We start from the raw sequence: 27,888 nt of genomic DNA on the forward strand, positions 1-27,888 counted from the left end.
GCAGCATGGCGCACCCTCCCCCCTCCGGAGCACACCCCCCCCCTCAGAAGTGCACCCCCCCCCCCGGAGCGCGTACTTACATAGGAAAGCGGGTGGGAGGGCCGAACCGCCCCGAGTGCATGTCACTGGGAGCTGCGTTGGCTCCTCTGGTTCCCTGCTCTCTCTGCCCCGGAACAGGAAGTAACCTGCTCTGGGACAGAGGGAGCAGGGAACCAGCAGAACCGACACCCCCCCCCCCCAGTGGCGTGCACCCGGGGCAGACCGCCCCACCGCCCCCCCCCTTCCTACGCCACTTCTCAGATATTAAAGCCTTAAGAATATTACGTTTTAAGAGGCCTTGACAGGGATAGTGAATCCTAGTAATCAGTGGCGTAGCCAGACCTGACATTTTGGCTGGGCCCAGAGCTAATATGGGTGGGCACTATATATATATATATATATATATATAGGCATGAGTAGAGTGCCCTACTTCTAGCATTTTTCCTCTCTCTCTCTCCTTTCATCCAGCATTTCTCCTGTTTCTCTCTCCATCTGACCAGGGTCTCCCCCTTGCTCCCTTTCCTTCTCCCCAACAGCTTGTCTCTCCCCTGCCCTTTTCCATGTCCCCTCTTTCTCCCACCATCTTTCTCTCTGTACCCCTCTTCTATCCAGCATCCCAACTCTTCTTTCTTTCCATCCAGCTTCTCCCCTCTCCCCTCCATCCAGCATGTCCCCTTTCTCTCCCTTCCACCAACATCTTCCCTCTCTCTCCACCTTCTGTCCAATGTCTCCCTCCTTTCATCCATCTCCTCTCTCTTCCTCCTTTCATCCAGTGTCTCCCCTTTTTCTGTCCCCATCCAACATCTTTGATCTCTCTCCCCACCCCTCCACCATGCAACATACACCCTGACACACTTTCTTCCTCCTCCCCTTCCAAACAAAATAGTTTTTCTATGCTCCTCCACCCAGAAAAATAATGCCATGTGCTTGAGAGATCCATGAATACTGCTGTAGATGACATTAAAGCCAAGATGCATAAACATCACAGACTACTTAACACACCCAACCCAATGTGGATAAAAAGAAGCTTTACCTTAGTTCCCCAGGCACCCAAACGGCTGCTGAGCTCACCAGGGAGCTCAACTGCATCCCTTCTACACGCTGCCACTGTGAGCAGCCGCCCTCAACAAAAGAAGAAAGTGAAGCGCAGGGCTGCCGCCGCAGCAGCCTTCAGGCACGCGCTGTTGGTCTGCCGGTCCTCAGCCCTCGGAACAGGAAATTGACGTCAGCGGGGGCAGAGAATGGCAGAGCCGACAGCGCATGCCTGAAGGCTGCTGCGGCCCCGCGCTTCATTTTCTTCTTTTGCCGAGGCTGCTCACAGAGACGCAGCGGCAGCGGCAGTGGTAGCGGCAGAGTGGAGGATCATCGCAGACTTGGCAGGTGAGCGGGCGGGCCTGAGCCAAGATTGGGTGGGCCTGGGCCCACCCAGGCCCACCCGTAGCTACGCCCCTGCTAGTAATACCCAGTGTACCTGAATGTAACTCACCTTGAGCTATTACTGAAAAAGGTGTGAGCAAAATCCAAATAAATAAATATATACATTTCCCTAAAATTGAAGGAGTTTATTCCTCTTTCTCCTCATAATGTGAGCTTGAATATTATACTTCAGTTCCCCTGTTTTTCATTGTTACTTTTAACTATTTATTTTTTTCATTTGTTTTTGAGATATAAATGGATGAAAACGTCATTAAAAAAAAAAAAAGAACATAGTAAATGTCGGTGGATAAAGACCAGTCCTACTTCTCAACTATTGGAGTCGCTATCAAAGCCCACTCCAGCCCTTGATCCTGATCTGTTTTTGCCATTTACGGGACCCAAACCATAGAAGCCCACCTGGCATCGGTCTTACTTCCGAACCTCTGAAGCTGCCATCAAAGCTCATTCCAGTTATGAGGTCATTTAAGTTTTGCTTTAATTGGATTCCATCTTTTTTCTATATAGTGATCCTCAGTGTTATTCCATGAATTCTTGAATTTTGTCACTGTGGGACGGCATTCCAGGCATCTACCACTTTTTCTGTGAAAACATATTTCCTGACACTGCTCCTCAGTCTCCCACCTTGCAACCTCAGCTCATGATCTCTAGTACTACATGTTTCCCCGTCTCCAGACCAGTGGCGTAGCCATAGGTGGGCCTGGGTGGGCACTTAGGGCTCAGGCCCACCCAACAGTAGCACATGTTTAGTGGTAGCTGGTGGGGATCCCAAGCTCCGCCAGCTGAAGACTTCCCCCTGATGGTAACGAAAACGCTACTCTCCACAATAACGGCACCTGCGCATGCTCAGTTTTCAGTGCATGCCTGCTGCAGACTGCCAAAACGGAAAGAAGCGTTTTCTCACCAGCTGAGATATTTTTTGAGTGGTGGTTGAGGAGAGGGGGAGAGAACACTTGGTGCCTACCCACTTCTTGCCTAGGCCCACCCAAAATCTGTTGTCTGGCTACGCCCCTGCTCCAGACATGCCAAGCCACACACATTTGGGCCCCTTCCTGATCTCATGCATTGGCTCCCTGCTCGGGTTGCCAACCAGCTGTTTTTTTGACGCTCTAGGCTCCCCGACCCCACGGTCTAGCAACTCTCCCTCCCTTCCCTCCCATGGGTCCCGTAGCTCTCCCTCTCCCTCCACTCCACTCTGATTTCAACAGCATCTCCTCCTCCCTCCCCTCTCACGATGGTCCTTGAAAACCAGCAAGTCACGGGCAGTGCTAAAGATGCGCTGCTGCTTCCAGCTGCCCCAGGCATTCTCTCTGCTTCGTCTTGCCTTTTTTGGTGCAATTTCTTTTCAAGAGACCAAGCAGAGAGAAGGACCAGGGCAGCCAGAAGCAGCAGCGCATCTTTAGCATTGCCTGCGACTCACTGGTTTTTGAGGATCGGGGGGGGGGGGGGGGGCAAGATGCCAGACTACCGGTGGGGGGAGGGAAGAGGAACAAATGTTAGACCCATTGTTGGGGGGGGGGGGGAAGAGGAGAGGTTCCAGATCTACGGAGGGGGGGACCAATAGGAGGCAAGATTTGGCTACCCACGCGCGCCTTTTTTTCTCGCTCTCACTCTCTCCATAAACTCTGCAGGGCCTGCTGTGCCCTGCGGCAGCCGCGCTTCTCAGCCAGAGAAGTGACTGCAAGGTCAGAGGTGTTGGATCTGGTGGCGGGTCCCCTCCTGATCCCTTACATGGTCTGTAGCCCCGCCCAGTGCATCCCAGGATGCAGTGGGCGGTGCTGGGCGCCGCCATTTTGGGTGTCGACTGACTGGAAGAGGAGGGAGGCAGGCAGGCAGGCTGCGTCCCTCCTCCAACACAAGGTAGGGGGGCCGGGGGCCGGGACGGGGCCAGGACAGGGCTAGGGGGCAGTGTTGCCAGGTGGGCGGTTTTACCGCCCAATTGGGCGGTTTTCCGCGACCCGCCGCGGGTAATTTTTGCCCGCGGCAGGTTGCGGTTTTTTGGGTGGTTTTTTTGGGCTTCCGGGCGGCTTTTTGGGCGGCTTTTTGATTTTTTTCGGCCGCGGGGGGCGGGGTTAGTGACGTTTTTGGGCGGGGTTAGTGACGTTTTGGGCGGGGCCGATGACGTGGGAGGTGGGTCCGATGACGTGGGAGGCGGGGCCGATGATGGGGAGGCGGGGCTGATGACGGGGAGGCGGGCCCGATGACGTGGGAGGCGGGGCCGGTGACGCGGGGGTGGGGGTGTCAGGGGCGGGGTTTGTGTTTGGGCGGGTTTTGGGCTGGTTTCTGGCCTGGATTGGGCTGGAAAAAAAATTTCTACCTGGCAACCCTGCTAGGGGGGTGTCACGACACCACGAAACACCAGGGAATTTAAAGACAACGCTGATGGAGCAACGATTTCTGGGGGTTTCGGGGGCTGGAGACCCACCAGACCTCCAGCCCCCCCCCCCCCCCCCCCCGTTGATGGATCGACGATTTCTGGGGGTTTCGGGGGCTGGAGACCCACCGGACCTCCAGCCCCCGTTCGCGTTTGCCTTGGGGGGGAAGGGGGGCCTGCCAGCATGCAACTGCATGCTGGACAGGGCTCACCATTCCTCCCCAATGATCTGCAAAATCTAACGCCAGCTCGGAGCTGGTGTTGATTTTGCTGCGGCCAGCGACCCAATCTTTGGCACGCTGGTCGCTGATCATTGGGGATGAATGCGTTAAGCGCCAATTAGCATGCATTTGCAAGCTAATTGCGCTAGAAGCCCTGTTTAGCATGCATTTGCATGCTACTTGCGCTGAGAGCCCTCGAGTGCGCTGTTTCAGGCGCTCGAGGGCTCTGATCATGGGTCGGCTGCAAACTCTGGTGCTAGTATGGCGTTAACAGCCTCTAGCGCCAGAGTTTGCTTTTGATCATGAGGGCCTCAGTGTTTGTTCCCTGTTTATTGGCTATTCTGTAGCTTTTTGTTCTGCCCTTTAGCTTTCCCTTCCTTGCCCAGTTTCCTGCCTTGCTGCCCAAGTTCCTCCCTTTCCCCTCTGACCCTCAGTCCCTGTGCTGCCTTGCTGTTATCCAGTCCTGCCCTGTCCAGCAAGTCCTGCCGGCCACCTGAAGCCCAGAGCTCAACTCTGGGTGAAAAGTGGCCAAGTGCAGGTGAAGCCTAACCACTTGCCTGAGATTTGCCTAATCTCTGGTGTGGGGTGGTTTTGCCTGCCACTGCCGCTCCTCGGCAATGGCCCAAGGGCTCACAACCCAGATCCTGCTTTGAAAACGTGACAATCTTCAAACATGCCAGCTTGTGCAGCAAACGGATGTAAAAAGAGGAAGTATAATAACAGAATAACTTTTCATAGGTAGATTAGTAATTTGTTATAAATTGTAATCAGTGTGTCATTTGGAGGGGCTGATAATAGGAACACCCTAGAACGTGTTGTATTGGTGAAGAGATTTTTTTTCTCCTGGTAAAGGGCCACTAAAACAGACATTGTGTTATGAGAAGCAGGTGCTCAACATTCAGAATTTCTATCTATTTACTTATTTATAACATTTATATCCCACATTAAACATGATTTAGGTAGAAACCTGGGAGCATGTCAAATCTTTTTTTTTCCCTTCCTGTGCCTATATCAAAAGAGAGAGATGGTTTGTGAAAACTTGCTCCTTTTGTGGGTGGATGGATGGATTATTAATTTGTGCTAATTATGATTATGATTATGGTGCTGAATGTGCTAATTATGTTGCTGCTGATTATGATGATTACAATATTAATATTCATATCGGCCTTATTAATATGTATACTATTGGGCTACTTTGGGGTTGGAAAAAATTTTGCTATCTGGCAACACTGCATGGAGGACAGTTGCTGGATGGAATGGATAAGGCACACAGAGAGAAGATGGGTGGTGTACATGGAGAGAAAAGAGTTACCAAATGGACAAGGAGACTCTGGCATGACAGTTAAGAGAAGACAGGGAAAAGCAGAAACCAGAACCTGAGACCAACAGCATTCGAAAAATAAAATGATGAGGCAACCAAGCTAATTTTCTTTTCGATTTATTGATTACATTAGAATATTTTTTTTGGAATGTGCATCTTCCAGATCTGGATTTAGATATGGCTGGAGCCTGTGTGAGAAAGCAACCTCAGTCACTGGCCTTCAGTCTACGGCACAACAGTGGTAAATCTCCAGGTTTGGGCTGGGCCACCCTTGGCGTCTCTGGAAAAGATTAGTGTTTCAAGTATTTAAAGGTCTGAATCATATTCCCCCCTTTCATATTGACGTCTTTTAGCACAAGATCCATATCGCATACATACATAGAGGCTCAAAACCCTGTGATATCACACACACACACACTTTTACAAGTTAGTAAAACAGGTATTAAATTCAAATAACTCTTGTTTTGACCTCGCCTCTTAACTCTAGCCTATCTTTGATTGCAGTGGCACGCAATCCACATGTACTAGACTACTATAAATCAGACACACAAGAGGCACCACTACGACCACTATTAAGTGCTGCTTCATTAAAACGCCCTCGACAAGAAAAGCAAAGCAACTCGCAGAGAGCTGCAGGAGAAGGCGCGCGAGGGCAGCGGCTTCTTCCCGTGTCCCGCCCGGCCGCCGCCGCCGGTTGCCATGGTAACCAGGCCCAGAGGCGGGATTGGTTGCAGCTCCTCCCACCCCGTGTAAGTGGAAGGGAATGGGAGGAGCCAGGTCTCTTGTCTCTCTCTTCCAGTGGCCGGCCCGGCACCCTTCTCTCTTCTTCTCCGCTAGCGCTATGGCTCCGGCGGCCGATAGGCCTGGCTACTGGGGTTCCCCCACGTCCACGCTGGACTGGTGCGAGGAGAACTATGCCGTCACCTTCTACGTCGCCGAGTTCTGTGAGTAAAAGCGCCGCTCGGGACCCCCCCCCCCCCCGCCCCCTTTCCCATACTCGCCTCACCCCTTCTCCTTCCCTCGCGTCGGGGCGGGAGACGGCACGGCTCGGGCCTGGCACGGACAATGCAGAGAGCCTGCCTGCGATGGAGCCATCTGCTCCCTGGGCGGGGGTGGGGAGGCAATAGGGAACAAGGGGGAAAAAAAACCAGATCGCAGCACGGGTAATGGAAAACAGATTTATTTGTTGCATTTGTATCTACTACTATTACTTATCATTTCTAAAGCGCTACTAGACGTACGCAGCGCTGTACACTTGAACATGAAGAGACAGTCCCTGCTTGACAGAGCTTACAATCTAATTAGGACAAGAGTAGCAAGATTCCAGAATCCCAAAGACTACTACGACTACTTCTTATCATTTCTGTAGCGCTACTAGAGGTACGCAGCGCTGTACACTAGAACATGAAGAGACAGCCCCTGCTCGACAGAGCTTACAATCTAATCAAGACAGACAAACAGGACAAATAAGGGAAAATGACAAAGAGTAGCAAGATTCCGGAATCCCAACGTAGCAAGATTCTGTGCAGAATCCCAAAGAGCAACAAGATTCCGGAATCCCAAAGACTACTACGACTACTTCTTATCATTTCTGTAGCGCTACTAGACGTACGCAGCGCTGTACACTAGAACATGAAGAGACAGTCCCTGCTCCACAGAGCCTACAATCAGGACAGACAAACAGGACAAATAAGGGATGACAAAGACTAGCAAGATTCCGGAATCCCAAAGAGTAGCAAGATTCTGTGCAGAATCCCAGAGAGTAGCAAGATTCCGGAATCCCAAAGACTACTACTACTTATCATTTCTGTAGCGCTACTAGACGTACGCAGCGCTGTACACTTGAACATGAAGAGACAGTCCCTGCTTGACAGAGCTTACAATCTAATTAGGACAGACAAACAGGACAAATAAGGGAAAAGGACAAAGAGTAGCAAGATTCCAGAATCCCAAAGACTACTACGACTACTTCTTATCATTTCTGTAGCGCTACTAGAGGTACGCAGCGCTGTACACTAGAACATGAAGAGACAGTCCCTGCTCCACAGAGCCTACAATCAGGACAGACAAACAGGACAAATAAGGGATGACAAAGACTAGCAAGATTCCGGAATCCCAAAGACTACTACTACTTATCATTTCTATAACACTGCTACACGTACACAGCACTGTACACTTGAACATGAAGAGACAGTCCCTGCTCGACAGAGCTTGCAATCTAATTAGGACAAACAGGACAAACTAGATAAGGGAATATTAAAGTGAGGATGATAAAATAAGGGTTCTGAACAAGTGCATAAGGGTTAGGAGTTAAAAACCAGCATCAAAAAGGTGGGCTTTTAGCTTAGATTTGAAGACGGCCAGAGATGGAGCTTGACGTACTGGCTCAGGAAGTCTATTCCAGGCATATGGTGCAGTAAGATAAAAGGAATGGAGTCTGGAGTTAGCAGTGGAGGAGAAGGGTGCAGATAAGAGAGATTTACCCAAGTTCCCGGGGAGGAGGGTGGACAGGTACTGAGGAGCTGCAGAGTGAATGCACTTATAAGTCAATAAGAGGAGTTTGAACTGTATGCGGAAACGGATAGGAAGCCAGTGAAGTGACTTGAGGAGAGGGCTAATATGAGCGTAACGACCCTGGCGGAATATTAGTCATGCAGCAGAATTTTGAACAGATTGAAGAGGAGAGAGATAGCTAAGTGGGAGACCTGTGAGAAGCAAGTTGCAATAGTCTAAGCGAGAGGTGATAAGAGCGTGGATGAGGGTTCTGGTAGTGTGCTCAGAAAGGAAAGGGTGAATTTTGCTGATAAAGAAATGACAGGTTTTGCAGTCTGCTGAATATGTGCAGAGGAGAGGGAGGAGTCAAAGATGACCCCAAGGTTACAAGCTGATGAGACAGGAAGGATGAGAGTGTTATCCACAGAAATAGAGAATGGGTGAGGAGGAGAGGTTGGTTTAGGGGAAAAGATGTGAAGCTTAGTCTTGGTCATATTTAGTTTCAGATGGCGCTGAGACATCCAGGCAGCAATGTCAGAAAGGCAGGCTGATACTTTGGCCTGGATTTTGGCTGAGATTTCTGGTGTGGAGAGGTAGATCTGGGAGTCATCAGCATAAAGATGATCTGAAAACCATGGGATGATATCAGAGTACCAAGGGAAGAAGTATAGATGGAGAAAAGAAGCGGTCCCAGGACAGATCCCTGAGGTACACCAACTGACAGTGGGATAGAAGTAGAGGAAGATCCACTAGAGTATATACACTAAAGGTACGCTGGGAGAGATAAGAAGAAAACCAGGAAAGAACAGAGCCCTGAAAACCAAGTGAGGACAGCGTGTCAAGGAGTAGGCTGTGATCAACAGTGTCAAAAGCAGCAGATAGAATAGAGGAGACCTTTGGATCCCACATTTTCCCACCTATTTGCAGACTCAATGTGGCTTACAATGATACATCATAGCAATCGTCAATCAAGAGTATCAAGAGTAGATAAACAATTGGTTATATAAAGAACAGGTGTAACATAATGGATATAATCAATTCAAAAAACATATCAGAAAACAGTAAGATTATCAAGTAATTGGTGATGTTAGAGGTCCTATTGTTGATCATTATGGTAAGTCTTGTTAAAAAGAAAAGTTTCTAGTGATTTTCGAAAGTTGAAGAGGTCATGAATAGTTTTCAGATGACGTGGCAATGCATTCCACAGCTGTGCGCCAATGTAGGAAAAGCAGGACGCATGTACTAGTTTGTATTTTAGGCCTTTACAGCTAGGGAAGTGAAGGAATGTGCGTGCTGGTCTTTTAGCGTTCCTGGGTGGTAAATCAATAAGGTCTGACATGTATGCCGGAGCGTTTCCATGAATGACCTTATGAACCAGAGTGCAAACTTTGACGACAGAACGTTCCTTAACTGGGAGCCAGTGGAGCTTCTTTCTTAGGGGATTTGCACTTTCGTATTTTGACTTTCCAAATATGAGTCTAGCTGCGGTGTTCTGGGCTGTGAAGTTTCTTGATGATATATTCTTTACAACCAGCATACAGCGCATTGCAATAATCTAGATGACTCAATGTCATTGATTGTACCAGGTTACGAAAGATGCCTCTTGGGAAGAAAGGTTTTAGTCTTCTGAGTTTCCACATTGACTGAAACATCTTCCTAGTTGTATTCTTAACATGGCATTCAAGTGTAAGATTACGATCAATGGTTACTCCAAGAATCTTTAAGATGTCTGAGACAGGAAGGGAAAAGTTTGGAGTTGTTATGGAGGTGAATTTGCTTGTGTTATGTTGTATAAGGCACTGCGTTCTTTCAGCGTTAAGTTTTAATTGAAAAGCATTCACCCATGAATGCATAATTTGGGAGCTTTGGTTGATATCCATAATTTCCAATAGATTACATTTGAACGGGATGTAGATCGTTACATCATCCGCATATATGTACGGATTAAGGCCTTGACTGGATAATATCTTGGCCAGGGGCGGCGTCATTAAGTTGAAAAGGGTTGGGGAGAGTGGAGATTCCTGGGGAACTCCGCAGTCTGGTGTCCATAGAGCTGACGTATTCGAGTTAAATTTTACTTGGTAAGATCTTGTAGTTAAAAAAACCTCTAAACCAATTGAGAACGTTACCTCCAATTCCATAGTAATCCAGAATATTTAATAAAATTTTATGGCTTATCATATCGAATGCACTGGACATGTCAAACTGTAGGAGGAGTATGTTGCTGCCGGTTGCTATTGATTGTTTGAATTTAGTGAGAAGAGTAATTAATACTGTTTCGGTACTGTGGTTTTCCCGAAACCCTGATTGGGAATCGTGGAGAATTAAGAATTTATCTAGGTGTTCGGTGAGTTGTTTGGTCACCATACCTTCCATTAACTTGGTTAACAGGGGAATAGACGCTACTGGGCGATAATTGGTTAAGTCATCTGCAGTTTTTTTTGGATCCTTGAGTATAGGGGTGAGTAAAATATTTCCTTTATCCTTTGGGAATAGTCCATTTTGTAGCATATAATTCATATGTAGCGTAAGGTCAGATATGAATTGTTGAGGAGCTGAATTTAAAAGTTTGTTAAGGCATATGTCTAGTTTGCAATGGGATTTGGCAAACTTCTTAAGCATTTGGGAGATGGAATCATCCAAAAGTGTATCGAAGTTAGTCCAGGTTCTGTCTGCTGGATGTTCACCGGGTAGTGGGTCTAGACAAACAAGAAATTTTACGAAGTCTGTGGAATTAATAGGTAACGTGAGTCGTAACTTAACAATTTTCTCTTTGAAGTAGTTAGCAAGATTATCTGCTGAAGGGATGTTTGTGCTATTAGAGGTAATCGGTGTGGTGTCTAATAGGTTTTTCACTAATTGGAAGAGTTTATGTGAATTATTGTTTGGCCCAATTTCATTTTTGTAGTATGCTCTTTTGGTTCATCTAATAGTATATTTGTATTTTCTTTGTAGATATTTCCAAGCATTGAATGTGGAGTCATCATTCTTTTTGTTCCATGCTCATTCTAACCTTCTAACTTGGGTTTTTAATTTTTTCAGTTCTTCATTAAACCAAGTTATAGAGTTTTTTTTCTGCATGAGGTTCTAGTTTGTAATGGTGCTATGTTGTCTAAAATGCTTCTGCATCTGTTGTCCCAGTCTTGGAGAAAGTGAATAGAGTTCGTTTGAATTGACCATTCATCAATGTAAAATAGTTGCCAAAATGTAACCGGATTAATTTGACCTCTTGTAGTGTATGATAAGCGTTCCTTAATATGGTGTGAGTTATTTCTTCGCCATTGGAGGAGAAGATTTAATTTGTGATGGTCAGACCATGGTACAGCTGTCCATTTTGTAGATGATAGTAGAAGAATTAGGTCTGATGAGAATTTGAGTGATGATGTCTAGTGTGTGTCCTTTAATATGGGTTGGTTCCATATTTGGCCAATGAAGATCCCATAATAGGAAAAGATCCATGCGTTCAGGTACATTAACAGAGTTAGAGTCTTCAAGGTGGAGGTTAATATCACCTATTATAATTAGGTTAGAGGTTGACATACACGTATTCCATATAAAGTCCATAAAATGTGTTTGACAATCAAACCAGTTTCCAGGAGGTCTGTAAAACAGGACTATATTAAGGTGGTCGAGTAGGTTTATGTGATTAATTCTGACAGAGGCTATTTCGAGTTGGGGAAGTATTATTCAGATATGGTAGTAACAGTAAAGTGGGATCTATGGATTATGGCTATAGGGTTATTCCATGCCAAGTGGTCTAAACCTTCCCACCATCATGTCTCCAATTTTGTTCAAATTTTATCTGTTGCGCAAGTCAGGTGTTAAAGGAAGTTTCCCAAAATTTGAGGTCTCTGACTGCAATAGTTGCAGATCTAGACCCCCTTTTCTGAAAGGTTGTCTTTCCATGAGCGCGCGACATTTACCAAAATGCCATTTTGGGGGGCCTAATAAAATCCAAACACATTTATAAGAATGGCTAAAAAATTCAAATCCTGTACAGTTCTTGATGCTAATTCCGATGAAATACATTTTAACATTATGGATTCAAAATCCAGTCAAACAAGTTGACTCAAAGTGTGCATCAAAATTGGTCGCGACTCATCGGAACATATTTGGACCAATATTCAGACTGCAACAACTTCCATGCAAACAAAGATACGGACTTGAAATTTTGAACAAGCATTATGCTTGTGCTGGACATTTTGCAACTAACCAGCATCTATAACCGCCCTGCAGGATCTCTTCAAAGTTGGCACTGTCAGCGCAAATGGTAAATACCCAGAATTACCCCCACAATATTTGCTTGCCAAACTACTATCATATTCTTTCATTATCATGTTACCCAAGATCTTCTGCTATTACTAAATATACATTCTCTCTAAAACTGCTATATATTTCTTATATATCTCTTACTATGTTTGATTGTTAAAATAATACCATGTTTTATCATTATCACGTTACCCAAAATCCTTCTGCTATTACTAAGTGTATACTTTCTCATGTATTCTCATTATTCATGATTTATTGTAAGCCACATTGAGCCTGCAAAGAGGTGGGAAAATGTGGGATACAAATGCAACAAATAAATAAAATGTACCAAAGTTCAAAGCCAATTATTAAAAAAGAGTCTGCCTGAATCAGCGTGTGAACAGTATCATCTGAAAGAGAAAATTGTGCTCTACAACACTGATATGTTTTTGTTTTGCAATGCCACCATTAAGTAGCCATTTCCATATCATCAAGCTGATCAATCCATAGACTGGTGGGTTGTGTCCATCTACCAGCAGGTGGAGATAGAGAGCAAACTTTGCCTCCCTATATGTGGTCATGTGCTGCCGGAAACTCCTCAGTATGTTCTCTATCTCAGCAGGTGGTGGTCACACACAGCAGCAGCTCTGGCTAGGCCTCCAAGCCTAATTTTTAGGTTTTGTTGAGTGCCTGGGGTTGAGGGCTCTTCTTGAGCAAGTGCAAACCTGGTGGTGCCAGGTCCCTCCTTTTCTCCCCCCTCCCGCTGGCTCCGTTAAAAAAAAAAAAAAAAAAAATTTTGAACGTCCTTAAAGGCGTTTATTTCGACGTTTATTTAAACGTTTCTTGCAGCTACTCACTGGGACACCAGGTCGTTACAGCTCGGAGCGGAAAGCAGGTAATTTTTACCTTTTTATAGCGGGCAGGGGGTTCCCCGATTGCTCTCCACGTGGCATATGGCGTCGGAGGGCGCAAAGAGTCGCTCCCCGGATCGCTTAGGCACTTCTAGAGGGGATGCGGGGGTCTTAAAGTCTGATTCGCCCTTGTTGGGTGACAGTTTCGTGACCGATGAGTGTCCCGGTCCTTCCTCCGGCGTGGCGGTTTTTCCCGCCATAAACGCCCATCCCCCGCTCCTCGCCTCCGCCATCTTGGCCGACCACGCGGCTCGGACGGCTTCTTCGTGGGCCGCCCTTGAGGGAGACATTAATGCCATGAACGCCCTTAATTTGGGCGACGGCACCAAAGCGGCTAAAGTTAAGCGTCGTTTTTCCCGCGCGGCTCCTTCGCGGAGTGTCGCACCGGACGCCATTTTGGATGCGCAGCATGTCTCTCCCCCGCTCTTGCGAGCGCCGGTTGAGGGTGCGTCTAGGGCTGTAGCCCAGGCTGCGGAAGTGCACAGTCTGGGGGGTTTCTCCCCCGAGTTTGTTTTGCTGCTGCATCAGGCCTTCCTTATGCAAAACGCTGCCCCTGCTCCCTCGTTTGGTAAAGAGGTTGAGGTCCCCGGAGGTAAACGCCCTCGGGTTGATTCCCAGGCCTTGGAGGACCTTGTCTCCTCCGATGTAGATGAGGGCAGCGTATCTGAGTTCTCCCAACGGTCCTTTGTGGATTCCTTGGAGGAGACGGATCCCCGCTCGGTTGGAGCGGATGACCCCTCTGCAGCGCGGCTCAGAGGATTTGCCCAACCTGTTAGTGCAGGCCATGGGCATTTTGAAGATTTCCTCTCCGGAGGACGTCTCTCCCTCAGCCCCTGTTGGCTCTGCCATTATGCTGGGGACGAAGCGCCCGCCTAGAACCTTCCACGTGCATGATGCCATGCACACCTTAATTTCGGCTCAATGGGATGTCCCGGAAGCGAGCCTTAAAGTGGCTAGGGCTATGTCCCGCCTCTATCCTTTGCCTGAAAGTGAGCGTGAGGCCTATCTGTGGCCTACCGTGGATTCTTTAAGCACTGCGGTGACTAAGAAAACGGCTTTGCCGGTGGAAGGTGGCACGGCCCTAAAGGACGCCCAAGACAGAAGATTGGAGGCGGCCTTAAGGTCGTCCTTTGAGGCGACTGCTTTAAGTTTGCAGGCCTCGGTTTGCGGTTCCTATGTGGCCAGGGCGTGCCTGACTATGGTGCAGCGGGCTTCCCCCTCGTATCATTCCTTGAGGGCTGATTGGCCGGCCCTGGAATCGGGCTTAGCCTATTTGGCAGACTTGCTGTATGATGTCTTGAGAGCCTCAGCTAAAGGCATGGCTCAGACAGTCTCTGCGCGGCGGTGGCTTTGGCTGAAACATTGGTCTGCTGACCACGCCTCTAAATCCCGCCTGGCTAGATTGCCTTTTAAAGGCAAGCTGCTCTTTGGGGTCGAGCTGGACAAAATCGTGACCGATCTCGGCACGTCTAAGGGCAAGAAGTTACCAGAGGTCAGGGCTCGGGCTAGTACTCGCCCTGGTACCTCCAGAGGACGGTTTCAGGAAGCCCGTCGGTACCGCCCGGGCAGGTCGGGCTCCTCTGCCCCCTCTTCCTTTAAGAGGAACTTCTCCCCCAAGCAGCATTCATTTCGCAGAGACCGCCGTCCCGGAGGTGCTCCCTCCGGTCCTCCCCCAGGGTCTCGTACCCAATGACGGGGCCTTGGTCCACGCCCCAGTGCAGATTGGAGGACGGCTGTCCTCGTTTCTGGGCGAGTGGACCACAATAACTTCTGACGCTTGGGTGCTGGAAGTCATCAGAGACGGCTGCAAGCTAGAGTTCTGCCGACCCGTAAGAGACGGGTTTGTACTCTCTCCCTGCAAGTCTCCGGTCAAAGCTGTGGCAGTGCAGCAGACCTTGGACAACCTGATCCGCCTGGGTGCGGTCGTTCCGGTGCCAGAAAATCAGATTGGCAAGGGACGTTACTCCATTTACTTTGTGGTACCAAAGAAAGGAGGTTTTGTCCGGCCTATCCTCGACCTCAAAGGGGTCAATCGGGCCTTGAAAGTGCGGCACTTTCGCATGGAGACTCTCCGCTCTGTTATAGCGGCAGTGAAGGCAGGAGAGTTCTTGGCTTCCTTGGACATCAAGGAAGCATACCTGCATATTCCCATCTGGCCTCCTCATCAACGCTTCCTGCGTTTTGCAGTCCTGGGACGACTCTTCCAGTTCAGAGCCCTCCCTTTCGGGTTGGCTACTGCTCCGCGGACCTTTTCCAAAGTAATGGTGGTCATCGCGGCCTTCCTGTGAAAGGAAGGAGTACAGTCCATCCTTATCTGGACGACTGGTTGATCCAAGCCCCCTCTAATGCAGAGTGCGGCAAAGCTGTGAACCGGGTGGTTGCTCTTTTGAGCTCCCTGGGGTGGATCATCAACTGGGAGAAGAGCCAGCTGCGCCCGACTCAGTCCCTGGAGTATCTGGGAGTTCGATTCGACACCCAAGTGGGCAGAGTGTTCCTGCCAGACAGTCGGATTGTCAAGCTTCAGGCTCAGGTGGACTAGTTCCGAGTAGCCTCTCCTCTTCGGGCTTGGGACTATGTGCAGCTGTTAGGCTCTATGACGGCCACGATGGAAGTAGTGCCCTGGGCCAGGGCTCATATGAGACCACTACAACACTCTGTTGCAGCGCTGGACTCCGATGTCGGAGGATTATGCTGTGCGCCTTCCCTTGGACCCAGCAGTGCGCAAGGCGCTGAGCTGGTGGCTGCAGACAGACAAGTTGTCTGCAGGAATGCCTCTGGTGACCCCAGAGTGGATTGTCGTCACGACAGACGCCTCTTTGATGGGCTGGTGAGCCCACTGCTTGGGAAGGACAGCGCAGGGGCTCTGTTCTCCTGCAGAGGCAAGTGGTCTATCAACCTCCTGGAACTCAGAGCCATTCGGTTGGTGTTGTTGGAGTTCATCCCGGTACTGGTGTTGAAGCCTGTACGGGTCCTGTCGGACAATGCCACGGCTGTGGCCTATGTCAACCGCCAGGGAGGTACCAAGAGCGCCCCTCTAGCCAAGGAGGCTATGAATCTATGCCAGTGGGCGGAAGCGAACCTGGAGCAGCTTTCAGCGGCCCACATTGCCGGAGTCATGAATGTCAAGGCGGACTTTCTCAGTCGCCATACCTTGGAGCCCGGAGAGTGGCAGCTATCTGCTCAGGCGTTCTTGGACATCACGAAGCGCTGGGGCCAGCCGAGCCTAGATCTGATGGCGTCATCGGCCAATTGCCAAGTGCCGCGCTTTTTCAGCAGAGGACGGGACCCTCGATCCCTGGGAGTAGATGCTCTTCTCCAACAGTGGCCGACGCAAGAGCTTCTCTATGTGTTCCCGCCCTGGCCCATGTTGGGCAGGGTGCTAGACCGGGTGGCAAAGCATCCCGGCAGGGTAATCCTGGTGGGTCCGGATTGGCCCAGACGTCCCTGGTATGCGGACTTGATCAGGCTTTCAGTCGACGATCCTCTGCGACTGCCAGTGGAGCAGGGCCTGTTACATCAGGGTCCCGTGGTGATGGAGGATTCCTCCCCCTTTGGTCTTACGGCCTGGCTATTGAGCGGCAGCGTCTGAGAAAGAAGGGCTTCTCAGACAAGGTCAGCGCCACTATGCTGAGAGCGAGGAAGCGCTCTACTTCTACTGCTTACGCCAGGGTTTGGCGTATCTTTGCAGCATGGTGTGAAGCAGGCTCACTTTCTCCCTTCACTGCTCCAATTTCTTCAGTGTTGGCGTTCCTGCAAGAAGGTCTGGACAACGGCCTGTCGCTCACTTCCCTGAAAGTTCAGGTAGCGGCTCTGGCTTGCTTCAGGAGCCGCCTGAAGGGTGCTTCCCTGGCTTCTCAGCCAGATGTGGTGCGCTTTCTCAAGGGAGTTAATCACCTGCGCCCTCCTCTGCACTCAGTGGTGCCTGCGTGGAATCTCAACCTGGTGCTAAGAGCATTGCAGAAGCCGCCTTTTGAACCCTTGTCGAGGGCATTTCTGAAAGACCTGACGTTGAAAGCAGTCTTTTTGGTGGCTATCACTTCAGCCAGAAGAGTTTCCGAGCTCCAGGCACTCTCATGTCGAGAGCTTTTTCTGCAGTTCACTGAGGCAGGAGTGACTATTCGCACAGTGCCTTCCTTCCTGCCCAAGATTGTTTTTCGCTTCCATGTGATTCAGCAGCTCTGTCTCCCTTCCTTTCGTAGGGAGGTCTACCCAGAGGAATACTCTGCTCTCAGTTTCTGGATGTGAGACGAGTCATCATCAGATACTTGGAAGTGACCAATGATTTCCGGAAATCGGATCATCTTTTTGTCCTGTTTACAGGTCCTCGTAAGGGTCTGCAGGCTTCTAAGCCTACAGTGGCAAGATGGGCAAGGAAGCCATTGCAGCGGCTTAAGGTCCGTCTCCTTGGAAGAGATTTGCAAGGCGGCATCTTGGGCTTCGGCCCATACCTTTGCCAGGCATAACCGCTTGACTGTGGCTGCTCGGGCGGAGGCCCGGTTTGGAGCTTCAGTGTTGCGGTCAGGGATTTCTATGTCCCGCCCTGGGTGAGTACTGCTTCGGTACATCCCACCAGTCTATGGATTGATCAGCTTGATGATATGGAAGGTAAAATTATGTATCATACCTGATAATTTTCTTTCCATTAATCATAGCTGATCAATCCATAGCCCCTCCCAGATATCTGTACTGTTTATATTCTGGTTGAATTTTAGGTTCAAGTTTAGCCTTCAGTTACTTCAGGAGGACTTCGTGTTCAAGTTCTTCTTTCACTTGGATTCTTCAAGAGTTGAGACGAGTTTGTGTTACAGTGAGCTGCTGCATTCCTCTCCCCTCCGTTTTACGGGGCTGGATTGAGATTTAAATTCTGCCGGCACTCCCTCCCGCTTCGTGCGGCTGTAGGGCAGCTTTGTACCCCTCCCGCTTCGGCGGTGTTAGGGTCAGTCAGCTCCTCCCGCGGTTGCGGTTGCAGGATAAGCCAGATCCCCCCGCATCGGCGGGTGTGGTGTCCCTCCCCCGCTCCGCGGGGATGAGCTGGACGGATTCCCCTCCCCCACTTGTGTGGGGATGAGCTGGGTTATTTCCCCTCCCCCGTTTCGGCGGTGGTGAGCTGGGCAGAGTGTCCCTTCGTGGGTGTAATTCTCTAAGTGCTGAGTCCTGCGGATGGAGCTTTGATATCGACATACTGAGGAGTTTCCGGCAGCACATGACCACATATAGGGAGGCAAAGTTTGCTCTCTATCTCCACCTGCTGGTAGATGGACACAACCCACCAGTCTATGGATTGATCAGCTATGATTAATGGAAAGAAAATTATCAGGTATGATACATAATTTTACCTTACTCAGGTCAAAGTATGTTATATTTAGTACGCTTGATACGCTAATTTTTCTTCATTTCTAGGAAATTGAGTCTTAATAGTCGCTTTTATTGATATAATTATTTATTCATTCGTATTTTTCCAGCCTCTATGCCAGCCTCAAATGTCATGTCCAGCTCCCTGACAGCAGTATACAGGTCCCTGGAGCAGTTTTTAGTGGGTGCAGTGCACATCAGGCAGGTGGACCCAGGCCCATCCCCCCCCCTACCTGTACACTTGTGGTGGTAAATGGGAGCCCTCCAACCCCCCCCCCCCTCAAACCCACTGTACCCACATGTAGGTGCCCCCCTTCATCCCTAAGGGCTATGGTAGTGGTGTAGAGACGGGGATAGTGCTGGGCAGACTTATACGATCTGTGCCAGAGCCGGTGGTGGGAGGCAGGGCTGGTGGTTGGGAGGTGGGGATAGTGCTGAGCAGACTTATATGGTCTGTGCCAGAGCCGGTGGTGGGAGGCGGGGCTGATGGTTGGGAGGCGGGGATAGTGTTGGGCAGACTTATACGGTCTGTGCCAGAACCGGTGGTGGGAGGCGGGGATAGTGCTGGGCGGACTTATACGGTCTGTGCCCTGAAAAAGACAGGTACAAATCAAGGTAAGGTATATACAAAAGTGGCACATGTGAGTTTATCTTGTTGGGCAGACTGGATGGACCGTGCAGGTCTTTTTCTGCCATCATCTACTATGTTATCAGTCTGGTCGTGCCATCTCAGGTGAATATTCCAGCTTAATAAAATCTTTTAAAAAGTGTGTTTATCATCTGTTGTACCATTTAATTATAGATGTCAGAAGACAAGAAAAATGAAGAATCCTTGGCTCCCTGTTCAATTGGGAAACATGCTGGTACATCAAAGTGCCACGTAATCTTCTATGCTAAGAAGGCAGGATTCAAACCTTTTGGGGATTTCACAGAATGTGACCAGAAATTGCTTCTTATGCGTTCAGAAGTAAAACTTGATGACGATTCCGTCATTTGCTTTCACCATGAATCCCTTTTCCTAAGTGAATATCAAATCCATTCAAGAAGAAGAATCATAATGTAAGAGCTGGACTTAGAGTGATTGATATTGAAACAGCTGCCAAACTTTGTGACCCAAATAAAAAAGAAGTGATAAATATAAAACCAGGTCAGAAGCTTTGCCCTGCCTGCAAGTCGACACTAAATAAAAAGCTAGAACCATCAGCGTCATCATCATCCCAATCTGAACAAAAATTAGTGATGCTGAACAAATAGATCACAAATCTTCAGCCTGGGCAGTATGTTTCAATATCAATCACTCTTAAGTCCAGCTCTTACATTATGATTCTTCTTCTTGAATGGATTTGATATTCACTTAGGAAAAGGGATTCATGGTGAAAGCAAATGACGGAATCGTCATCAAGTTTTACTTCTGAACGCATAAGAAGCAATTTCTGGTCACATTCTGTGAAATCCCCAAAAGGTTTGAATCCTGCCTTCTTAGCATAGAAGATTACGTGGCACTTTGATGTACCAGCATGTTTCCCAATTGAACAGGGAGCCAAGGATTCTTCATTTTTCTTGTCTTCTGACATCTATAATTAAATGGTACAACAGATGATAAACACGCTTTTTAAAAGGTTTTATTAAGCTGGAATATTCACCTGAGATGGCACGACCAAACTGATAACAGTGCACAATAAATGATTGGACAATTAACAAATAAAATACGAATGAATGAATAAATAATTATATCAATACTTTTAAGCGACTATTAAGACTCAGTTTCCTAGGAATGAAGAAAAATTAGCACATCAACCAGCTTATAATTGAAAAAGAAAAACGCCTATATTGCGACCCAAATCGGGAGATAGACGTTTATCTCACAAAAACTAATAAAGCGGTATAATCGAAAGCCGAATTTGGACGTTTTCAACTGCACTCCGTCGCGGATGCGGACAAAGTTGATGGGGCCGTGGTGAAGGCGGAACTGGGGCATGGTTATCGGACGATCAGAGATAGGCGCCTTTCGCCGATAATGGAAAAAAAATATGCGTTTTTAGCGAGAATTTAGGGCACTTTTCCTGGACCCTGTTTTTCCACGAATAGGGCCCTAAAAAGTGCCCTAAATGACCAGATGACCACTGGAGGGACTCCCCCGTTTCACAACTTTTTATGTTCACCCTCAAATGTCATACCCACCTCCCTGGCAGCAGTATGCAGGTCACTGGAGCAGTTATTAGGGGGTGCAGTGGACGTCAGGCAGGTAAACCCAGGCCCATCCCCCCCCCACCTGTTACACTTGTGCTGGTAAATGGGAGCCCTCCACACCGCCCCCCCAAACCCACTGTACCCACATGTAGGTGCCCCCCTTCACCCCTTAGGGCTATAGTAATGGTGTAGACTTGTGGGTGGTGGGTTTTGAGGGGGATTTGGGGGGGCTCAACACCCAACGGAAGGGTGCTATGCACCTGGGAGCTCTTTTACCTTTTTGTTTTTTTTTTTTGTAAAAGTGCCCCCTAGGGTGCCCGATTGGTATCCTGGCATGTGAGGGGGACCAGTGCACTACGACTCCTGGCCCCTCCCATGAACAAATGCCTTGGATTTATTCGTTTTTGAGCTGGGTGCTTTCATTTTCCATTATCGCTGAAAAACAAAAACGCCCAGCTCACAAATTGTCGAATAAAACATGGACGTCTATTTTTTCCCAAAATACGGTTCGGTCCGCCCCTTCACGGACCCGTTCTCGGAGATAAACGCCCATGGAGATAGACGTTTTCGTTCGATTATGCCCCTCCAAGCGTACTAAATATAACATGCTTTGACCTGAGGGTGGTTATAGATGCTGGTTAGTTGCAAATCTGGCAGTATTATGTCTAGCACAAGCATAATGCTTGTTCAAAATTTCAAGTCCATATCTTTGTTTGCATGGAAGTTGTTGCGGTCTGAATATTGGTCCAGATATGTTCCGATGAGTCGCAACCAGTTTTGATGCACACTTTGAGTCAACTTGTTTGACTGGATTTTGTATCCATAATGTTAAAATGTATTTCATCGGAATTAGCATCAAAAACTGTACAGGATTTGAATTTTTTAGCCACTCTTATAAATGTGTTTGGATTTTATTAGACCCAAAAATGGCATTTTGGTAAATGTCGCGTGCTCATGGACTGACAACCTTTCAGAAAAGGGGGTCTAGATCTGCAACTATTGCAGTTAGAGACCTCAAATTTTGGGAAACTTCGTTTAACACCTGACTCGCACAACAGATAAAATTTGAACAAAATTGGAGAACATGATGGTGGGAACTTTTTTTTTTTAATTTTAGACCACTTGGCATGGAATGACCCTATACCTCCTCCTCTTTTTCCCTTCTTTGTCCAGTGGGTAATTTTGTAACCAGGGGGGGCATATGTCAAGAATTATTGGGTCTTTAGGATCATGAATCCATGTCTCGCTAATAAAAAGATCAAGGTTGTCTGAAACAATCCAGTCTGTTATAATAGTTGTTTTATTGACTGCTGATCTGGCATTTATATAACCCAGTTGGATTGGTTGGTAGGATTCGGTAAGGGTCGAGGATGTATTAATTTTTATTAGCTGTCTATCCTCTTGGAGTCTAGTTTTATTTTGTCCTTTTTTTCCTTTAAATTGGTTGTAACCATAAGAGTTAGATTTTCCTTTTAATTGGTAATTACTCTTCTGGTGTGGGGTATTATATTTAGGTAATCTACAAGAATTAAGTATAGTGGGTATACTGTTCTCTGTGGGGGTGACGGTCAATACGTGGGAGATCAAGGATGGGAAATACAATATTATGGTCAATTTGGTAATAATCATTTTGCCTTTCCATTTTCCATTGGAAAATCATTGAAATCCGTGTATGAACGCCAGATCTTACGGATTGTGGTCTACCTTAAAAAGGGAGTCCAACTGCCGCAACTACTGACGTGTCCACTGTTCAGCTCAAGGAGATTGTTCTCAGGGAGGTCGGATGAAAACAACCTCCCTGATTAGTTTTCAATCAAACCTCGTCCTCGGTTCATCTCTTCTTTGGCGGGTCCCGCCCCCTATGACATGAAGTTCTGAGTGGGCAGGACCCGACAGTGAAGGACCGAAGATGTCAGCGGGGCCCCCTGCAGATGACAGCAGCCGTCAGTGCGGGGACTACCTGGAAGAAGCAAGGTTAAATGGCCGCTGGCAACAAAGAGAGGAATCCATTGCAGGTATATCAGTCACCACGATTCCACTCCCTGTGGGTACCGTTCTTTTTTTGAAGTCTCAGTTTTTCATTGAGCTTCAAAGGTCATATAAACAATAGAAGAAAAATGAAGTGCAAACTGTACAAATGGTACCTAATCCCAGTAACAAAAACGGTACTGGAATAGGCAGGCCATCCACACCAAAGGTGGCTATATTTAACCAAGGGCCTGGGTGAAAAACTGATTTTCTGGTCTTGTGTACATTTATTTTTAGTACATTTATACCCCGCCATTTTCCCACAAAAGCGGGCACAATGTGGCTTACAAAATTACAAAGTTACATAACAAGAAGGGTAATAACTGTGTGAAACAGGTTCAATCAGGTGGAAGAAGGTGTGGGCTGAGTGATACAATTGGGATATGCCTTCTCAAGCAGAAATGTTTTTAAGGATCTCTTGAAAATTTGATGATCGTCAATCTCCTTTAAGGTCCTAGGTAGACTGTTCCAAGTCTTAGGGCTGACATAGGTGAAGGATGAGGAAAGGAGCAATTTATATCGAACAGATTTATAGCTTGGAAAGAGTAGGTTGCGGTAAGATTGAGCGGTCAAGGAAGCAATGGAAATCGGTGTGATCTGTTTTTTTTTTACCTTGTTCCAATTTGCATGAAGCAGTAGTTGTAACCCTAAAGGATGGCATGTGGGGAGGGAGAGGGGGTCCTGGGCTCCACTGGAACTCAAAGGGTGTTCAGACTGGGTGTGCTGTGGAATCCCTTTGCCCTAAGCACACCAGGGCCTTCAAGACGGGAACAAGTTCTTTATTCATGAAAGATCCGACATGGACCGTGTTTCGGTTTTGATCCTCTGCCCACCCATCCCCTGCTCCCTCTGTCTAGGGAAAGGATTCTTTAGCTAACTTTTTTGTTCAGAAGATACAAACACTGCATAGCTCTTTTACTTCTTTTAGTTATATATATATTTATTGTATATGAATGTATTCTTAATTGTTCTTTAGTTACCAGGATACCCATATAATTTAGCCAAAGATCCATGCGCAAATTATTTTGGCAAATTGGTGCTAACAATAATTGATGTTAACAAGCACTTAATTGGCAGTCATTAGGAGTTGCATGCAGATCTGTCGCAGGCCCTATTTTGTAGCATGCATGCTTAATTTTTGTAGTGCACAACTCCAAAGGAGGTGTGACCATGGGAGTGGCATGGGCATTTCCAGAATTTTGGCACGGTGTTATAGAATTTACCTGCATTTGTGCACCAAACTGCCATTACTTGAGCTTGAGCATTTACACCAGTCTTTGGCAGGCGGAAACGCTAGTGCCCAAACTAAGGCTCAAAAGGCGCACTAAGCTAGTATTGTAGAAAGGTCATTCCGTGCAAAAAGCTAAGTTACCTGTAGCAGGTTGTATATCATAAAGGCCATGAAAAGGTGCAAACCATACATGTTTCTAGTTTTTATTTTAATACTAGTAAAAAAGGCCTGTTTCTGACACAAATGAAATAGGCGCTAGCAAGGTTTTCCTCGGAGTGTGTATGTTTGAGAGAGTGTATGTGAGAGTGACTGTGTGTGAGAGAGAGTGAGTGTGTGTGAGACACAGACTCTCTGTGAGACTGAGTGTATGAGACCAAGAGAGTGTATGAGTGACTGTGTGACACATAGAGAGTGAATGTGATACAGTGTGAGACATAGAGTGTGTGAGAGACAGTTAGGCATATTTTCAAAGCACTTAGCCTTCCAAAGTTCCATAGAAACCTATGGAACTTTGGAAGGCTAAGTTCTTTGAAAATATGCCTCAGTGTGTGACAGTGAGAGAGAGAAAGACATTGACTGTGTGAGAGAGCGTGTGTGTGACAGAGATACCTCCCCCCCACCTCTCTGGTGTCAGGCCCCCCCCCCCCCCCCTCTCTCTCTCTGGTGTCTGAGCGTTACTGTGCAGGACGCTGAGCTCTGGCTGTGCTTCAAGGAACTGACCAATCCTATTTAATAGAATGCACCTCCAACATTCTGAAGCCGAGAAACCTCGTTTGGTTGGTCACTTCTGCTTGTGACGAACCCGGAAGTACGTGATGTCAATTCAGGAGATGGATACAGAGAGCAGGAATGCCTCAGCCATGCAGTCAGCTTCAGAATGTTGGAGGTGCGTTTTATTATATAGGATAAGCTATTTTGCTTTTCTTGAGCTGGGAGCAGACATAAGAGTTGCAAGAGAATTATAAATGTGCTTTTTCTGAAAAATACCTTTCTAAGGCTGTGGTCTGACATTTGACCTATGCTAACTTGTGATAAGTTGCTGGTCAGCAACTAAGAGCCAGAGCTCCTATGACTAAGGACATGTGCAGTATCCAGATAAACAATCAGAAGAAGTAAGTACATAAGTACATAAGTAGTGCCATACTGGGAAAGACCAAAGGTCCATCTAGCCCAGCATCCTGTCACCGACAGTGGCCAATCCAGGTCAAGGGCACCTGGCACGCTCCCCAAACGTAAAAACATTCCAGACAAGTTATACCTAAAAATGCGGAATTTTTCCAAGTCCATTTAATAGCGGTCTATGGACTTGTCCTTTAGGAATCTATCTAACCCCTTTTTAAACTCCGTCAAGCTAACCGCCCGTACCACGTTCTCCGGCAACGAATTCCAGAGTCTAATTACACGTTGGGTGAAGAAAAATTTTCTCCGATTCGTTTTAAATTTACCACACTGTAGCTTCAACTCATGCCCTCTAGTCCTAGTATTTTTGGATAGCGTGAACAGTCGCTTCACATCCACCCGATCCATTCCACTCATTATTTTATACACTTCTATCATATCTCCCCTCAGCCGTCTCTTCTCCAAGCTGAAAAGCCCTAGCCTTCTCAGCCTCTCTTCATAGGAAAGTCGTCCCATCCCCACTATCATTTTCGTCGCCCTTCGCTGTACCTTTTCCAATTCTACTATATCTTTTTTGAGATACGGAGACCAGTACTGAACACAATACTCCAGGTGCGGTCGCACCATGGAGCGATACAACGGCATTATAACATCCGCACACCTGGACTCCATACCCTTCCTAATAACACCCAACATTCTATTCGCTTTCCTAGCCGCAGCAGCACACTGAGCAGAAGGTTTCAGCGTATCATCGACGACGACACCCAGATCCCTTTCTTGATCCGTAACTCCTAACGCGGAACCTTGCAAGACGTAGCTATAATTCGGGTTCCTCTTACCCACATGCATCACTTTGCACTTGTCAACATTGAACTTCATCTGCCACTTGCACGCCCATTCTCCCAGTCTCGCAAGGTCCTCCTGTAATCGTTCACATTCCTCCTGCGACTTGACGACCCTGAATAATTTTGTGTCATCGGCGAATTTAATTACCTCACTAGTTATTCCCATCTCTAGGTCATTTATAAATACATTAAAAAGCAACGGACCCAGCACAGACCCCTGCGGGACCCCACTAACTACCCTCCTCCACTGAGAATACTGGCCACGCAATCCTACTCTCTGCTTCCTATCTTTCAACCAGTTCTTAATCCATAATAATACCCTACCTCCGATTCCATGACTCTGCAATTTCTTCAGGAGTCTTTCGTGCGGCACTTTGTCAAACGCCTTCTGAAAATCCAGATATACAATATCAACCGGGTGTAGGTAAAACTGTAAGCTAAGCAAGAGGGTGCAGGGGGCTAGTATGATGACTGTGCATACCAGGGTCATAGGTCAACCCATATCAAATGAAAACGTATGCTTATATGCATGACAGGCCCTAACTACCAATAGAATAAGGGAATAAAATGATAGAATCTGATGGAACATGATTCATAACAGAATATTCTGGAAAGATGCATATCCATTAGGTAGGAAGGGTAATTATAATTAAGATAATGAAAAAAGGAAGAAAAAGTATTTAAGAGGAAACAGAACTGAGGATGGCGAGCCTCAGTGTGTCCACTAGCAGGTGGACATATTGACAGCCCCCAGGGGAAACTTTGTTTTTATTTGCTACATATTATACTGTTTTGAGAGTTTATTTGTTACTATTTCAATAAGTACTAATTGGCTTCTTTGACATTTGAATAAACATTTATTATGTCTAATACTTATTTAGTAGCCAGAGTTTTTCTTGCCTGGAATTCTGCTTGGGGGAGTAAAAATTTACTCGAGGCCAGGAGATCTCCAGAAGGTTACTTCTGTCTCTTAGGCAAGACAGAAATACGTTTGAAAGTAATCTGGGATGAAAAAAAGGGAAACGGGCAAAATGTATATGCAGAAAAAACATATGTTTGTTCATATAAATTTGTTATGAATGGATTGTTTTATTGTGGTTTTTATTCTCAGAATTGGATGCTTTTGGTTTGCCGTGCTTTCCTGTCAAAGAAATGGAGTTCCTGTAGGTTATTTTAAAGTTTTGTGTATTTTTAAAGAAATGTAAACCGTTCTGGTTTGTGTATGCTATTAAGAAACGGTATAGAAAATAAATAAACGATAAAGTGAACAAGGTGTTCTCCGAGGACAGCAGGCACATATTCTCACATGTGGGTAACATCCACAGAGCCTGGTGCAGACTCTGCCAAGTGCACTGTCACTTTAAATCTTTGAGGCAGTGCCCCCACGGCGCATGTGTGAGTGCCTTCCCATCTGACATGTATGTGCTGGACCAGCAGAACAGTACTCAAGCTAAAAAGACAACTCCAAGGGGAGGTGGGAGGGATCTGAGAATATATGCCTGCTGTCCTTGGAGAACACCTGCTACAGGTAAGTAACTTAGCTTTCCCAAGGGGCAATCGGGTGTAATATTCTCGCACGTGGGACTCACTAGCTACCACGTTCACAACATAAATTAATTTTGCTACTAAATATAGTACAGCGCCGATTATCAGGACTATCCTCTGCAGGGACGTGGTCCAGATGATCATAAATCCGGATGATTGGACATATCTGCTTTAAAAAAAAAAAAAAAGCCCACAATTGGAATGTTTATGCTGTAAAATAGTTTTATTTTCAACAATAAGTTGGCAGAAAACATTACAAACTACAGTACGGTAGTACATACAATACTGTATTTGTGTTTAAAAAAGGGAAATACACTGTAATAAAGTATTTAAAAGTACAGTGTATGTATATACACTACCGTATTTCTATGTAAAAATGAAGTACAAAGTACAGTTGTAATACAGTACTGTATTTCTGTTTAAAAAAAGGAAGTAATTCTTAATTGCTTCAAGGCCGATTTTCGTTTCTCTGCTGCAGGATCACGTAGTCTTTTCAGTCAAAGGAGCTGGATCGCACTGCTTTCTTCCTGCTTTTCC

General features: G+C 47.0%; 1 protein-coding gene and 1 long non-coding RNA gene across 4 annotated transcripts in view; one reads left to right on the plus strand and one right to left on the minus strand.

Moving 5' to 3' along the window:
* Window positions 1–647: 647 nt before the first annotated feature.
* LOC115468393 lies at window positions 648–19,935 on the minus strand. Its single transcript, XR_003941858.1, has 3 exons — window positions 19,803–19,935; window positions 6,387–6,390; window positions 648–659 (listed from the first exon to the last, which is right to left on the minus strand). It is a non-coding gene; the product is annotated as an uncharacterized LOC115468393 (long non-coding RNA).
* Window positions 6,175–27,888, plus strand: part of ACER3 (alkaline ceramidase 3) — a 107,501-nt gene continuing 85,787 nt past the window's right edge. For all 3 annotated transcript variants that reach the window (XR_003941857.1, XM_030200061.1, XM_030200062.1), the window contains exon 1: window positions 6,175–6,333. Coding sequence is in view for 2 of the 3 variants with exons in the window: in XM_030200061.1 (XP_030055921.1) it covers window positions 6,231–6,333 (103 nt within the window). In the remaining variant the exon portion in view is untranslated. The remainder of the gene's footprint in view (window positions 6,334–27,888) is intronic.

The sequence above is a fragment of the Microcaecilia unicolor genome, chromosome 4, assembly GCF_901765095.1.
Source record: "Microcaecilia unicolor chromosome 4, aMicUni1.1, whole genome shotgun sequence".
In the NCBI taxonomy this organism is placed as follows: Eukaryota; Metazoa; Chordata; class Amphibia; order Gymnophiona; family Siphonopidae; genus Microcaecilia; species Microcaecilia unicolor.